The sequence below is a fragment of the Crocodylus porosus genome, unplaced genomic scaffold, assembly GCF_001723895.1.
Source record: "Crocodylus porosus isolate Cpor-Errol unplaced genomic scaffold, CroPor_comp1, whole genome shotgun sequence".
NCBI lineage: Eukaryota > Metazoa > Chordata > Crocodylia > Crocodylidae > Crocodylus > Crocodylus porosus.
Genome location: NW_017728917.1, coordinates 24,104,217 through 24,119,569, shown reverse-complemented (window position 1 = coordinate 24,119,569; position 15,353 = coordinate 24,104,217). Strand labels below are relative to the sequence as shown.

At 42.3% G+C, this 15,353-nt stretch overlaps 1 protein-coding gene across 1 annotated transcript in view; it reads left to right on the top strand.

Annotated features, from left to right (window-relative positions):
- CACNA1D (calcium voltage-gated channel subunit alpha1 D) overlaps positions 1-15,353 on the top strand; it is a 247,120-nt gene that overhangs the window by 221,660 nt on the left and 10,107 nt on the right. The window contains exons 38-43 of the mRNA XM_019537015.1: positions 203-319; positions 1,822-2,189; positions 2,625-2,651; positions 3,339-3,488; positions 5,012-5,175; positions 13,610-13,731. Of these exons, the coding sequence (XP_019392560.1) occupies positions 203-319; positions 1,822-2,189; positions 2,625-2,651; positions 3,339-3,488; positions 5,012-5,175; positions 13,610-13,731 (948 nt within the window). The remainder of the gene's footprint in view (positions 1-202; positions 320-1,821; positions 2,190-2,624; positions 2,652-3,338; positions 3,489-5,011; positions 5,176-13,609; positions 13,732-15,353) is intronic.

Below are 15,353 nucleotides of genomic sequence, written 5' to 3'. Positions count from 1 at the left end.
TGATCTGTCCAGGTCCCTTCCCACTCATTGATTCTATGATTCTATGATACCTTGAAAATGGGGATGTATTTATATCAAGGTGTCTAGACTTGACTTTGACACATGGACTGTCCTTTCAGTATAAGGTTTCTGCCTGTGATTCCTTTCAGGAAATTAAACCATGGTATTTTCCTAATGTTTTATGATATTTTTATTGATTTAGGCGGGACTAAGGACACTTCATGACATTGGTCCTGAAATTCGTCGAGCTATATCCTGTGACTTGCAAGATGATGAGCCAGAAGAAAATAACCAAGAGGAAGAGGAAGATGTCTATAAAGTAATAATTCCAAAAATAACTACGCTCAGAAGTCATGCTAGATCAATGTGGGTGAATGTCAGAATCAGAGGCCAGAAGCTTAAAATGAGCACACCGAATAGTGCACAAAAGCTAGCTGAAAGGCTTGGGATGATAGCTGTAAGATGCTGTTGGTGCCACTAGTAAAGTGGAAATTTACATTGCACATTAGTGACATATTCTGAGTAGTCTTTAGGGTGTCCAAGCAGAGAGTGCTGCAGCTGTCTAAGGTGGAAGGGCTAAAAGGGATGCTTGCTTAAATTCCACATCCAAGCACAAGGTCACAGGCAGGTATAGATACCTTTAAAAAGCAAGCTGGTAAAAATTTACCATTAGAAATGCCAAGATCAGTTGCTACTGGTGGGTTCATGTTGTTCAATATTCATGCATTTTTGGATAGCCACTATGTATTTGTTTAAATGTTTGCAAACTTCAACATTTTTGCAAATTTTAGCATATGATTTTTTATCCAAAATCCCTTGGGCAGGGTTATTATGAATAATGTATTAATAGTTTAACAATTGCTATTCTTAATGTTTTAAGTATAAATGAGCTTCTTTTTTTTAATAAACTGTGGATAGCCAGCAAGAGAACAGTGCGATGCAGCTTAGGTGATTAGTTGTACATTATGAATAAGGTATAGCAATTCCTAAGCAAACTATCTGGCTTACAGCTAGTACTTTTAATTAATCAGTCAAAGAAAAATGCCTACTCTGTTCATAACCATATTACTAGAAACTACTAACTATGCCAAATATTCCTACAGTTTACCATATTTTATAAAAGGATGGTGTAGCACTGTGGGGTCAGACAACACCACAACTTGTCTCATTAGATGTCAGCTAGCATTACCTCTATCTTCTCTAGATTGTGCTTCAAGATAGACTGCTGTCATCTAAGACCCAGACATGGCTAGACAGGGAGACTGTCATCTGGATCAGATGTAAAAGATAGCTGCATATCATTCATATTTTTGGCAATAAAGTAGATATCACTTCATTATTTTCACTATTATCCATTGCATGCTGAAGAATTTCCACGGCAGATGAGCTATGGCTCATAAATCCATTTTCCATTCTTTCCTCAGACAGAGGTTTAAGTTAGTGCTATCCACTTCACTCAAATCTGTAGATGGTTGCATGGCACTTATTGTTTCTGATAAGGATATGTTGCAAGTGGCTGATGCAAGAAAAAACTGAAGCAAAGTCCATCAAAGTGTGTGTGTGTGTGTACGTACAATAGATGCAGGATAGGTAAAGTTACTTTGAGTAATTTGGGGTACCCTACAAACTACTAGACCGGTGGGTAATTTGGGCACCACACTAGGTAGCAGCAAAGGAATTGAATGATCACTTCGTGTTATCAGTAACAGATATATCAGTTTGACTGATCTGAACATCATCACCAGTCACACAACTACAGAAAGCATCATGAAATCTTTGTATTTTTTTTCTTTTCTTTTCTTTTCTTTTCTTTTTTAACAGAGGAATGGTGCCCTGTTTGGAAATCACATAAACCATGTAAGCAGTGATAGAAGAGATTCGTTTCAGCAGATCAATACCACACATCGTCCCCTGCATGTCCAGAGGCCTTCAATTCCATCTGCAAGTGATGCTGAGAAAAACATGTATGCTCATGCAGGAAATTCTGTGTTCCACAATCATCATAACCACAACTCAGTAGGAAAGCAAGTTCCAAATTCAACAAATGCCAATCTCAATAATGCCAACATGTCCAAAGTTGCTAATGGAAAGCACCCAAACACTGGAAATCATGAGCACAGATCTGAAAACAGGTATCACTCATATTCGAGAGTTGATCATGATAAACATAGAAGATCAAGCAGCAAGAGGTAAAGTTGAATTTGAGTTAAACATAAACAAGCGTGTAAACAATAAACAAGCATACTGAAGCAGATATTATAATTCAAAAGAATAAATTGGATAGTAATCTCAAAATTAATATTTATTAATATACTAGGTTATGAGAATAGTGGTGGTGATTTTTTCCTTTTTATTTTCTATTATACATTGACACAGATAATTATGACTAACACGACTGATTTCATGTCCACAAGGATAACTCTGTTTACCTAAACAGACTATGTAATCTGCCTTTGCATTTTCTTAATGAACTGTGAAAATAAAAAGTATTTCTTTAAAACAGTTTAATTGGACAGTCAAAATACAGAGCGATTGTGGTCACTATTGATAATGAATTTATTAAAATTATTTTATCTATCTGATTTAAAATGTTTCTCTCCATATTTTATGGCTTTCCTGGATAGAACACGCTATTATGAAACTTACATTAGGTAAGTTATTTGTTTTAAGACATATATTTAAATCTTAAGACAACACAGAGGGTCCCAAGGTTCAATTATTCTTACAATGAAAAAAACTGCAATAAAGTACTCCAAGGTAACTGGACCTAGGTTCACAACAACGCAGATATTGAATAAAAACAATATAACATTGTTACAAAATTACAGCAACTGAGACAAATTTTGCACCATGTCTATACTTTAAATTGACCTTACTTTTGTAGGTAGAGTTCAAAATGCGAAGAGAACTGCTGTTAAAAGCCAAGTGGGTTGATGCTTATTTCAGGATCTATTTAAATAGTAGGCGGTTTCATCCTTTTTTGCTTAGGCTGAAGGAAATAGTGTGGATTGCTGCAAGTATTTGAAAAGTTACTATATGACAGCCAATCATATTTCTGGGAAAGGGAAAAAGAAACCATTTATGTGTCTGCATAAGTTTCTTGGCATAACCAGTACAAGAAGTAGTAACCATTGTTGCTTTTTGAGGAGTATTTCTTGATCTACCACTGACAGGTTTTTAATAATTGGATTTGCAAAGCTGTTTTCAGACTTTGCTTGGAAAAATTCACTGACTGCTCCTTTGTGTTTTGGTCCATTGGCAAGTTGTTTCTCTCATACTGTAGAATTCCATCTTGAAAATGTTATTTTGGGATTTCCAAATCTGTGTTCCAATTGCAGGTCAGAATCTGGTGATGGGCATCTGCCCACTATTTGCCGTGAAGATCATGATGTTCGAGATTATTGCAATGATGATCATTATTTTGGAGATCCTGAATATTTCAGTGGAGAAGAGTATTATGAAGAAGACAGCATGTTGTCAGGAAACAGGTGAGCTCACTAGCCCTCCCTGGAAAAATTGTTAATATAGTATGCACATACCAAAAAATCCATCCAAGTAAGTATTACACTGTTCCTGGAAAACAGCAGTGAACAACTGCAAAAAATGTGGCTCAGAACTCCATGTGTTTGGGTGTGAAATGGAGACCCCCACAAGGCTCTCTAACAAAATTCAACAGGAGGGACAAAGGAATTTTAGCTCTTTTGAACTGTATAGAAACTGTTTGCATGTCCAAGACAAAATTTTAACTTCAGTATCACTACGATCAAATTCACAGGGAGAACTTTTGAAAACGTTTCCAGTTTGATCCGTAACTTCAGCACGATCCACAGTTTCTGTGATTCTCCCCTCCCCACCCACCTTCTCCCCTCAACCCCCCACAGTCAACATCTTAACTTTAGAGATTTTAAGTAAATAAACAATAACCCAATCTCTGGATCTACTCATGGCTTTTGCCAGGTTCCTAACTTGGGCTAAAGGCAAAGGCTGGACAGTTGGGATGCCCTCTTTCATTTGGAACAATTTTACTTTATGAAGCCAGTCCTTTTACACTGGTGATATTTCATGGAATGCAAACACTTCCATTTAAAGAGCAGTGCCTCTTACTTGTTTGTCTGGCAATAGGAGAAGCTTCCCTGTTTCATGAACTCAGTATACCCTTTTGACAAATCTTTCATATCACCAGTTTAGAATCTCCTTTTTCATCCTGAATTAGTTCCAGATTTATTTCTGCAGGACCACGGGTAGATTGTGTCCACCTTCCTTGTCCACCTTCCTTAAAATAGATAAGCACCATTTCTGCTGAGCTGCTACTTACTGATAGGTCCTAGTTCAGCAAATTCAGCTACTTCACAGAAGTGTCATGAGCCTTCACTTTCTGATTTAATTCGCAAAGTCTGGTCCAAGGGAGCATCACTAAATGAATCTAGTGCCTATTTGCCCTACGTACGCCTGTGGGTACCTACATATGCCAGACACATGCATCTCATCTAGTGCTGCGTCAAGGGAAATCTCCCCCCTCTTCTGCATACCCAACTCTGGACTCTGGAAAACTCAGGCTAATGGCTGGCCCTAAAGTTTGAAGTAGTAATTTAAAAAATCTTTTGATTTCTAGAGCTGAATTCTTACAGAATAATCAGAATTGGTCCATTAAATTGAACAACTAAGCCTGACTCCCAAGTCTACCTTCATTTCCTCTCTTCATCCACTCAATTGTGATATGATATTAATCTTGATCAAATATACCTCCTGATTTTTTTTTTTGTTAAAACAGGTTTAATGTGTAACTAGTGCTAAACAAATCCAAGTATACCCACACTCTCATAATCCATGCACAATTCAGAATTGGCACATTGATAGCGAGTTATATCATTCATGATGTTTTGTTTTAATTTTAAGGTTGAGGCAAGGATCAGTGTAAATAACAATGGGAGAAATGATTTGTCCTGGCAAACAAAGGCAAGTGGATCAATTCTTTGAAATTTCCCTCATTAACCCTTTTTTTAAAATTCAGGCATACATCCGACCATAACTACAGATATCACTGTCATGACTCTGATTTTGAGCGACCAAAAGGTTACCATCACCCGCATGGGTTTTTTGAAGAAGATGATTCACAGATCTGTTATGATGCAAAAAGATCTCCTAGAAGACGGTTGCTACCTCCCACACCAACACGTGAGTGCATTAAGAATGTTTCTAAGTATCTCGAATTGTAGTTTATGGGCACATGTTCAGTCTGCCATGAAAGCTGGATAGAAGGGAGAATGTTCATTTGTCCCTTGAACATAGGGAACTCCTTGTAAGCCCACTCCCTGCTATATCTTGTGTTGTTTGAGAGTTAGCTTCTCTCATTAGTATATTTATGAACTTTTTAGAAAATTGAAACTTGTGTCTGTATTGAGGTGTAGCACACAGAATCTGCAGATAGCATATAATGTATGTTTCCCTTGTTCTACTTTTCTTTAATTTCCCCCCTCCTCCCAGCTCCTTACTAACAAGATATTAATATAAATAGGTTACTAATATTACAAAGAGGTAAAAGTCAATGGTATCTAATTACTTAATGAAGCAAGTGGGTGAAAGATCAGCATTCAGCCATGGTTTCTTTAAAGTTTGTTCTCCGTGTTATGTGAATTAACCTTTGTTTCCTTTAATGAGTAGCTGTATTGTGCTGGTATAAACAAAACTATTGTCACTATAATGACTCACCTGCTGGTACTTTCCATGTGTCTCTCAACAGTGGCTAATGCTTTTATAATTTTAATTTGATCATTTTTTTTTAATGGAAGCAAACACATTTTCCTTTGACTTTTTATTTCTGGAAAGGTGTGCCTACCAGTTATAATACAGGCCTTCCACAGTGCTTCTCCTTTGGACAGTATAATTGAGATGGTCTTAGTCCCTGTTGTCTTAGCAAATGCCAGAGTTGGACAGAGAGCAGGCAAGGCAGCAATGGATTAACTCATCCAGAAAGGCATTAGGGCTGCCTATAGACATGCTGCTTCGTGTTCTAATTAGAATGCATCAGAGCAGACTTGATTAATCGAGTCTGCTCTGTGTTTTAATTAAAATGTTCCAGCATCACCTTACCATCATGTGTATTAACTCTCATGCCTCACATTTTAAAATGGATTCAGGGGCACATTAATTAAAGTTCGTTGAAATTAGTTTTAGTTAAAGCATCCCTGTGGCCATTTTAAAATTTGGGGGACTTAATACACATGGCAGCGAGCTGTTTTAATTAGAATGGATGTTGAGGAACTGCTCCAGTTAAAACAGCCCCTTCCAACTCCCAAACACATGTATAGGCACCCAAAGCTTCATAGGCAACAGCCTGCATCAGATAATATGAATATGTTTGCAGAACAGAGATACTAAATAGAAAGGAATAACATAAATTAAAAACAAAGGATAGAGGGAAGGGGCAGTACTGAGACACAAAGGTGGAGGTAAGATAGAGGTTTTTTGTCTTTATTTGCTAATCTGGCCACAAGAGATGAGTCCAGTACTTTTGAATTGTTTCAATTGGATTCTTTTTTTCAAGTCCCAATGAAAAGATGAGGCTGCAGTCCTTGATCCAGATATCATTTGAAATTCACACCAGATCTTCCTCCTGTTACCTCTGAAATATTGCTAGAATTCAGTGGGTGCTTTCTCCTAGAGTTGCAGCAATGGCCAGTTCACATTTTCAACCTCTAGACTGAATTGGTATAATGTATTGCCTCATAAGCCAACCACCAAACACTCTACTTGTACAAGAAGCTGCCAGCAGCTTTCTAACTCAAAACCCTATTTTTTTCAGTATATCTTTTTCCTACTAGTCAGAGTTATGCTTTCTCTTTCCATTCATTTTTTTTATAATGCAATGAATCGGTTTGTTGTCATTAAATAGCATAATTTCATCCTCCAAATACCAATGCAGTCTTTACTTATATGAATCCACAGTGTATGGACTAGCAATGCCAGCATTCTGGTGAATGTAAGGCTCCCTCTCCATGTTACTACTACATTAACATAATGTGTTAATTGTGGCCTAAGTGGCAAGGGTGCTACATGTGCATCCAATTTAAGGCACCCTCAAATGGCAAACCAGCCACAAAAATATTCTGCATATCATGTAACATATACTAATAATGCAGAACATTTTTGTGGCATGTTTCTGTGGCATCATAAACTGAATGTGTAGCAGTTTGAGAGTAGCAGTGCACTCCCTGGACAGTGCCAACAATTGGATGGTGGTTGGCCCTGACCCTAGCTCAGGCATCAGGCATCTAACTTGTAGGGACATTTTGGATGCTATCCTCAGTGCCAAAATTTTGCCTCTTGCCATGCACATATGGCATGGCAGGAGATGTGATTGTTGGGATCAGGGATCTGATCCAGTGGTGCCTTTTAAATTAAAGTGACAGAGGCATAAGAATCAGACTTCAGGCTCTTGGGTTTTTCTTTTGGCTTGTTGCTTAGTTTGAGAAGCAAACAGTATCTCTGTAAGGCTAGACTTAAAGCATACTTGACTTTTGTTGTTTTCTTTTATTAGTGAAGTGTAAGATGTCCTGCAACTCATCGTGTTGGAAGTGACAAAGAAAAGCAGTTTAATTTGTAAAATGTATGTAGCTCCCCCAAGTAGGATAAGAGTCAGAAGTGTGACAGGAATACATTAGGTTTTAGAAGAAATTTTAAAGGTCACTGCTCTATTGCCCAGGTTAAAGTTGTCTGCCTTTTAAAGACAATGTTGAATGGCACAAGAAGGACATGCATAAATTATTTATATGTAGTAAGTTCCTTAATGACATTATCTATGCAGTGTTCTTGCTTCTAGAACTTTTTGGTAGGTGAGCTTTTTGTTTCTTTGGGGGGTGGCTTGATGGCAGTGATAATGGGTACAGAACAAAATCCTTGTAGGCCATTAAACTACTGAAAGCAAATCTTACTGCCTGAATGTCCGTACCACTTCCTTCATTTGACCAGAAAGTGAAACTCCCAGAAAGTTACTGGCCTTCTGTTAGTGGCACCAAGAAAAGACCTTTTTAAAAAGGAATCTTCCTTCAGCTGTTGGAAACGGTTGTATATTGGACATGTTTCCATCAATCCCTCTGGTGGTAAAGTTGTGGAAGAGCTTAGGGGGTGACTTTGATCTCAAGAAAGAGCTTTAGCTCTTTGTCTAGGGACAGAAATTACATAAACCAGTATAAGTAGTTACCAAGGATCCTGGTGTTCTTTCTTTAAAAATGGCAAATTCTTTGACTAAAACAATCAAAATCCATGTTTTTTCATGATTACAGTGAATTGCCACTATATACATAGGTATCAGTTGAACGCAATGCTTTACTGATACGTTTACAATTTTAAAGCAATTTGGAAGCCTACCAGTGCTGCAATCATTATAGTAAATTCTAAATACCTATAGATTCTGGTGTTTGATTTTGGCTATTTATCATAGAAAATCAGAGCTCCTTCTGTCCCTTTCACTCACCAGGATGCGGGTCCAGCTCCAGATGCCCCATCCCAGCTGCATTGTGGTGCTGAGCAGCCTTGATATGCTGGTGGCCCTCACTCCCAGGTCACAGCTCCCCTGGGCCCTGCTGGTGCCCCTCACTCTCAGGCCAAATGGCCAAATGGCCTGTGTTGGTGTCCCGCAAGCGTGACCAGCAGCCCTCTGCGCACCCCAGCTCTTCTGGAGGGGGACCCCAGCTGCCACAGCTATGGAACTAGGGCCAGGCCCCTCAGCCCCTTGCCTCCCCAGGAGCACTTAAGCCCCAGCTGCCACCCATGAAAGGCAGCAGCTGTTGTGGCAGCATGAGAGCATTGAGCACAACTGCCTCCCCTATGCATCCTTCCCCATGGGTGGCACAGCTGGAGCAGAGCCCATGATGGGGGAGGATGTGAGCTGCCAACTGTAGACTTGGGCCTCCCCACTCTGCTGCCTTCACCATGGGGGCCTCCACGGTCCAGCAAGTGGGACCCGTTGTGGGAGGGCAGAGCAGGGTGGACAGGCTTAGTGCCACCATCAGATACCCTGCACCAGCCATGCCGCCATGGCAAGAGGCCTGGCAATAGCCTTTTGCCCACCCAGCAGCAGTGGGGGAAATGAAGCAGGGAGCAGCACCCTTTGGGACCTGGTGGCGGCAACATCAAGCCTGCCCTCCCTGCTCTGCCCTCCCATGTTAGGTTCTGCCTACTGGGCCATGGAAGCTCCTAAGGCAGTGGTCACCAGCTGGTCAATTGCGATCAACTGGTCGATTGGCGAGCCTCTGAGAGTCAATCTCAGTAGGCGGGAGCTGAGCCCAGCCCCTCCCCTCCCCCCAGACTGAGATTGACTGTCAGAGACTCCATGATTGAGAGTGGCGGGACACACATGCCTGGGCTGAGTCATGCCTCCTGCCACTGGAGCTGGGCTGGGGGAGGGGGATGGTCCCCCTCCATGCTCCCTGCCTCTGGGTGAGTTGGGCCCTGGCTGGGCCTGGCCAGGGGACAATTAGAGCTCAGATGTCTCATCCAGGTATGTGGGGTGGGGGAGCTTCTACTGTTGCATGCACCCCGGCAGAGGCCTGGGGGGCACATGGCCCCCCAATCTGTGCATGGGATGAGGCTGCTGCACACTGGGCTTTGCTATATGAACCCTGCTGAGGCAGGGATTGGGGTGCAAAGCCCAGCATGCAGAGCTGCTTCACTCCCCACACAGATCTGGGGGACATGTGCCCGCTGGGCCTCCACTGGGTTGCATACAGCAGCGAGAGCCCCCCCACATGCCTGGATAGGTTGCCTGGGCTCCAACCCTCCCCTGGCCTGGCCCTGCCCAGCCCGACTGCGGCTGCACTTGCCCCTGCCATTGCCCCGCTCCCTCCCTCATCACAGGAGCCTGAATCTGTCTCCTTCCCTTTGGCAGATTAATGAACAGGCAGGCCCCAGGATCCTCATCCACAGGGAAGTGAAAGCCACAGTTTTAAACTCAGCACCCATTTTTGGTGCCAAGTTTAAAACTGTGGCTTTTACATTTGCTTCCCTGGAAACTGGAAGCAGGGCCCCTCCACCAACGGAGCTAGAGGGAGTGAAGGCAGGGTTGGGGCTGGGCAGGGAGAGCCATGCTGCATCTGAGGGAGGAGGACAGGCCAAGTGACACCATGCCTGGGGGAGGGGTGTGAACCAGGTGGTGCTGCGCCTGAGGGGAGGAGGCCGAGCTGGGCTGTGAGAGCTGTGTCCCACCTGGTGGGGGGGTGAGGTTGGGGCCAGGTTGGGCCAGGAGCACTGCACCACACTGCACCTTTTTGGGCAGTAGCGCTGGGAGGGCCTTAGGCCAAAATTAATCTTAGGCCCCCATAACCACCCCTCCCAGTGCCGCTGCCACCCACCTACCTGCATAGACACAGCACAGTGCTCCTGGCCTGGCCCAGCTCAGCTCTCTGCATCTGTGTGGCTGCATGGGGACAGCTGGGCAGCAGCTACCTGCGGGTAAGTGTAATGGGGCCCGGATAGGGAGCAAGACTGAGTCACAGGCAGCTCACAGCAGGGGGGCAAGGGGGTCAGACAGCTGCCTCCATGTGATTGAGAGTAGGTTAGTGGGGAGGTCCTGTGGGGGGGGAAATGTGTGTCTGTCTGCCTGTGTGTATGTGTGTCTACCTGCATGTGTCTGTTTCCTTGTGCAGAGAGTAGAGTGAATGCACCTGTGTGTATGCATGTGTGTGTGTACAGGGGCAGGGAGCAGGGAGAAGACAAGGCATGTGCCCCCCAGTGCGGTGGGGTCCATTCAGCCTCCCCCGCCAACACTAGGAAGGGAAAGGGCCCCTCTTGCCCACCCCCCCTGCAGCCCAGCTTCCATGGGGGCAGGGGGCCTCCAATTTTGTGCTTGCCCAGGGCTCCAGTACACCTTAACCCACCTCTGCCCTCCCCTCCAACTGATCTGATGGGCAGGGAGGGGTGGGGGAAGGTGGCACTAGATCCTGGGTTGCCTGTTCCTTCAAAAAATGATCTTCACTTTTAAAAGGTTGGAGACCACTGCCCTAGGGGGAGGGCAGCAGGGCTGGGAGCCCTGACCCTACAGTGGGCAGCCCACATCTGTCCCAGCCCCATGTACAAATTGGAGGGGGAGGGAGGGCACATGCTCCTCGATGCACTTCTACCCAGTAGTGCACACAGCAGGAGGGAGCCAGCTCCCTCACCACCCCCTAGACATGCTGCCTGTGACTCCATCCTGCTCCCCAGCCAGGCCCCATGGCTGCACATTTCTGTCCTAGATTTCACATACTACCCTGACAGGGCAGAACCCCCAGCCCTATTCCTTCTTTCTCCCTCCCTCCCTCTTGCTCTCTCCCTTACCTCTCGCTCTCTCCCTTATCTGTCTCCAAGCTGCTCTCCACACTGCCTGGCTGCCATGTGCATGTGTGTGTGTTCTTCCTCAGTGTATGGAAAACCTAGATCCCTGATTTTTGGAAACCAGTTCAAATCTGTAACACAACAGAAGTTCAATGTAAATAAACTGCTTTCAGAATGGCCAAAACTGGTTTTAAGATAAACCTGGATGGATGTGGTATCAGACTTAACTGATTTAGGTTAAATTGGTTTATTGAAGTTCTGTCCCAGATTCCCTCCAGATTCAAGTTAACTTACAGCCCCCCAGCATCCCAGGATGCCATGCACCCCGCCTACAACCCTCCCCTTGCAGAGTGGGCAGGCTACACTTAGCCCAAGCTGTCTGCTCCAACCAAGCAGGGAGGCATGCTCTAGTGCCCCCCATCTTCTGGCATGAGCCACTACAAGCATGTGGCTGCATTTCTGAAATCAAAAGTAAACCTCTGTTCACTTGCTTGTGAGTTCAGTCTACACAGCTTAGACTCACCTGCAGAAACTGAATCGATTCAGCCTTGGGCTTTTTGACTCTCTGTACTTTGCCCTTCTGATTCAGCTTAGTGCGGAGGACAGACTCCAAACTTCCATCAGTAAAGAGCAGTCTTATATTTTCTGATCTCTTTCCCTTAGCAGAGGTGGGACAGGAGATTTCCATATAGCAGCATTCTTTGGGTCCCATTTAACTTTTGGTTGTATGGTCTTCCCAGCCATAGCTATTATTAAACTGAGAAATCTTTACAGGAGAGTATGAATAAAATGCCTGGAATCCTAAGTTATTCTCAGACAAGAACAAGGTGAGAGCTGTTAGGACATGAGTCTAAATAGCACTAGTGTAGTGTAAAGGTAATTTGAGAGAAGTCAGTTGATTGTCACCAGTGTAATGATAAAAGAGCATAATCAACCCCTCCAGTAGTTTTACTGTGCTGGAAACTATGTAAAAATATTGTTCATACATTCTACATTTTATATATATGAAGATGTTAGTGCTTCAGTTCCCCAGGAGATTTTAAAATTGAAACAAACACTTTATTCCTAAGTAGCCTATAGGATGTGTAAAGAATACACTATGCACACTACCTTAGGGAATTTCTACTCACAACTGAATCCAGTCAAGCTAATGTGGTCCACCATGTCTTGGATGGGTATTGTAGATAGAACGCTGCACATTGGAATTCTGTTCCATATAGGTTAGAATAATTACCAGGTTTGTAATTTTAAGTAGTGAACTGAGCAGTGTAACTCAATTCTGTCACCTGCTTGTTCTCGTCTTTCCAAAGAAATGGAGCATGTAGTGGAGTGTTTTTGCTTTGGCAAGGAGATATTCTTTTTTTTTAATAAATATGTATTTGGAGTTGGAAGTATCCAACACTTTGTAGAACCAGGCGCTAAATGCTATTTCTTACTCACTGTTTTCAAAGCACTATTATATGAGAAGAGATGCTGAGGATGGTTTTAAAATATTGCTGTGGCTTTGCATGGACAAGATACCTCCAGGTGTTCGTGAAATCAACACATGTACAGCTAGCACCTTGAATACAGTAATTTTCTTTGTGCTGTTGCTGAGACTGTTGCATAGAAATTCTATCCATGTGTAACTACTAGGAATCTACAAAACCCAGTCAATATGTTGCTATATCGGTCAAGCAACAAAATTCTGATTTAGTTCCGAGTTGCTTTTTCCTCATTCAGATGTTTTTCTGAATATTCAGTGTTCATGTATAGAATGTAGCTTATTGCCTGCCTGGTATTATAAGTGACATAATAAGAATCAGGAAAAAGTAATTCAATTAATTTTGATTCATGTAGTGTGTCTGGTATTGCACTTTTTATTTCATCAAACAACAATCTCCAGTAGTTTCTAAGAGTATGGTTCTTTGGCATAAGGAACTTAAAAGCTGTGATGACTAAAAAAAAAGAGAAAATAAGTCAATTGTTTATTTTAATTCTACCTGCATTCCTCAAAATGGATTTCTAATGTTTAAATGCCTTTTTAACCTGTGCATAACAGTTCAGCTGAAACCTTGTCTCTGAGGTTGGCTAGTTTGATGGTTCCTATCTCAGGATTATTTAGTCCACATCCTGAATCCTCTGTCTCAAGTCACTTCCGTCTCCAAATATCTGCTCCATAAGGCCTCAGAGCATGCATAGACCCCTCCAATCAGGAATACTCTCTGCTAAATATGTGGGGTGACAACTGGAATTATGGAAATGTTTGATCTTATGAAAGACAGTCAATCCTATCTTAACAACTATTGTTATGTTATAGCAAATCGTCGATCTTCCTTTAACTTCGAATGCCTCCGCAGACAAAGTAGTCAAGATGATATAACGCTCTCTCCTACTTTCCACCACCGCACTGCTTTACCACTGCACTTAATGCAACAACAGGTAAATCAAGTATCTTAATTAATTAATACTAAGTTGAAACACTTCAACATGGCTATTCTATCTTGGGCTTTGTGGTTATTTGAAAATTCAATCAGTAAGCCATACATGTGGACTCTACATCTCCAAACACCACCTTGCTCTTGGAAGCAATGCTCCCAATCCTGTCCCATCCAAAATGGCATTTCAGATATGTTGTACTATCCAATACCAATCAAAGACAGTTTTATTTGGGACACTATAAAAACATTTTGTTCTTGCTGTAATATGCTCACAGTAAAATAGAGAACCTAAGGGAGACTGTCAAGTTCTGGGGCTTGCTTCATGTGAGGGTTGTTAATACAAGATTTGATTGGAATAACTGCCATGGGAACATGGCTATCCCACAGCCCCTTCAGAGCCTTCTTCTTCTGCAACAGTGTCCTTTATTGCACAAGCACTGTAGGGTACTATTCACTTTACTTTCAAAGCAGTAAAGCACTCTTTTTTGTCTTTCAGTCTGTGATCAGGGTTGTTTGGGTTTTCCGTTCTAACCAATAATTTAAAATGAAGCACGCTGAAAAATGTAAATGTTTGCAGGAAAATGCCATATGATAGGTGAGCATTGCAAAAGCAGCATTGTTTCTACAAAGCCTCAAGGGCCAAATGCTGTTATGAGTTATACATCTAGTAGCATGAGCGCTAAGAGCAGAAGCAGGCACAATGTGGATATGGCCACTTTCTAGGCCTTGGGGCTTACTAGGACAAATGGTTCACTACAGAGCTGTAAATCAAACTCCCATTAGCTACAGTGAGTTTGCCTTGAGTAAAACCGAATAAAGGTCCCATGGATTAGCTCTTTAGTTCTCATTCAATTGCAAGATTGTATTTGCTGTAGCATAAAAAAATTCAGTAGTAATATATTATGTAATTATTATATACTACGATACAAGGTAGCACCAATAAAAGGTATCACCCTAAGAAATCCTTGCCTCTTCCGTAAGTTCTGCACCATCACGGCTACGTCACTCTTACACCACTATAAAAATTGGAGAATGTACTGGTTGCATGTAGTGATTGTCTTGCAACTCGTGGCAGGTCAGGATTGATGCATGCTTAAGCTGCATATAACACTTCTTTTGGCTTGTAACATTTTCTGGTGGATACATACTACTGTTTGTAATTTAAAATGACTACACATTAGACTACTAATATATAAATCTGAGAATTTGTAAGTGCATTAATATCTGTATCCTTAAATGTGTAGTAGTAGATGGTTACCAGTAATATACTAAGGTGGTGCAGACTGTCTGGAATAATTAAAAATATATCTATATTGGGAATGAGTATATTACTCCTCACCTTGGCTCCCTCCTAAAACTGTAGCTCATCGTGGTGGATGTAGTTTTTCTGGACTTTAGGAAGGCCTTTGACACTGTCTCTCAACCCATTCTCATTAAAAAATTAGGTGACTGTGGCGTCAAAGCCTACATAGTTAGATGGGTTGAAAATTGGCTAGAGGGCTGCACCCAGACAGTGGTGGTGGACAGGTCATTTTTGATCTGGAAGGATGTGGGCAGTGGGGTCCCCTAGGGCTCAGTCCTCGGGCCTGCACTGTTCAACATCTTCATCAGCGACTTGGACAA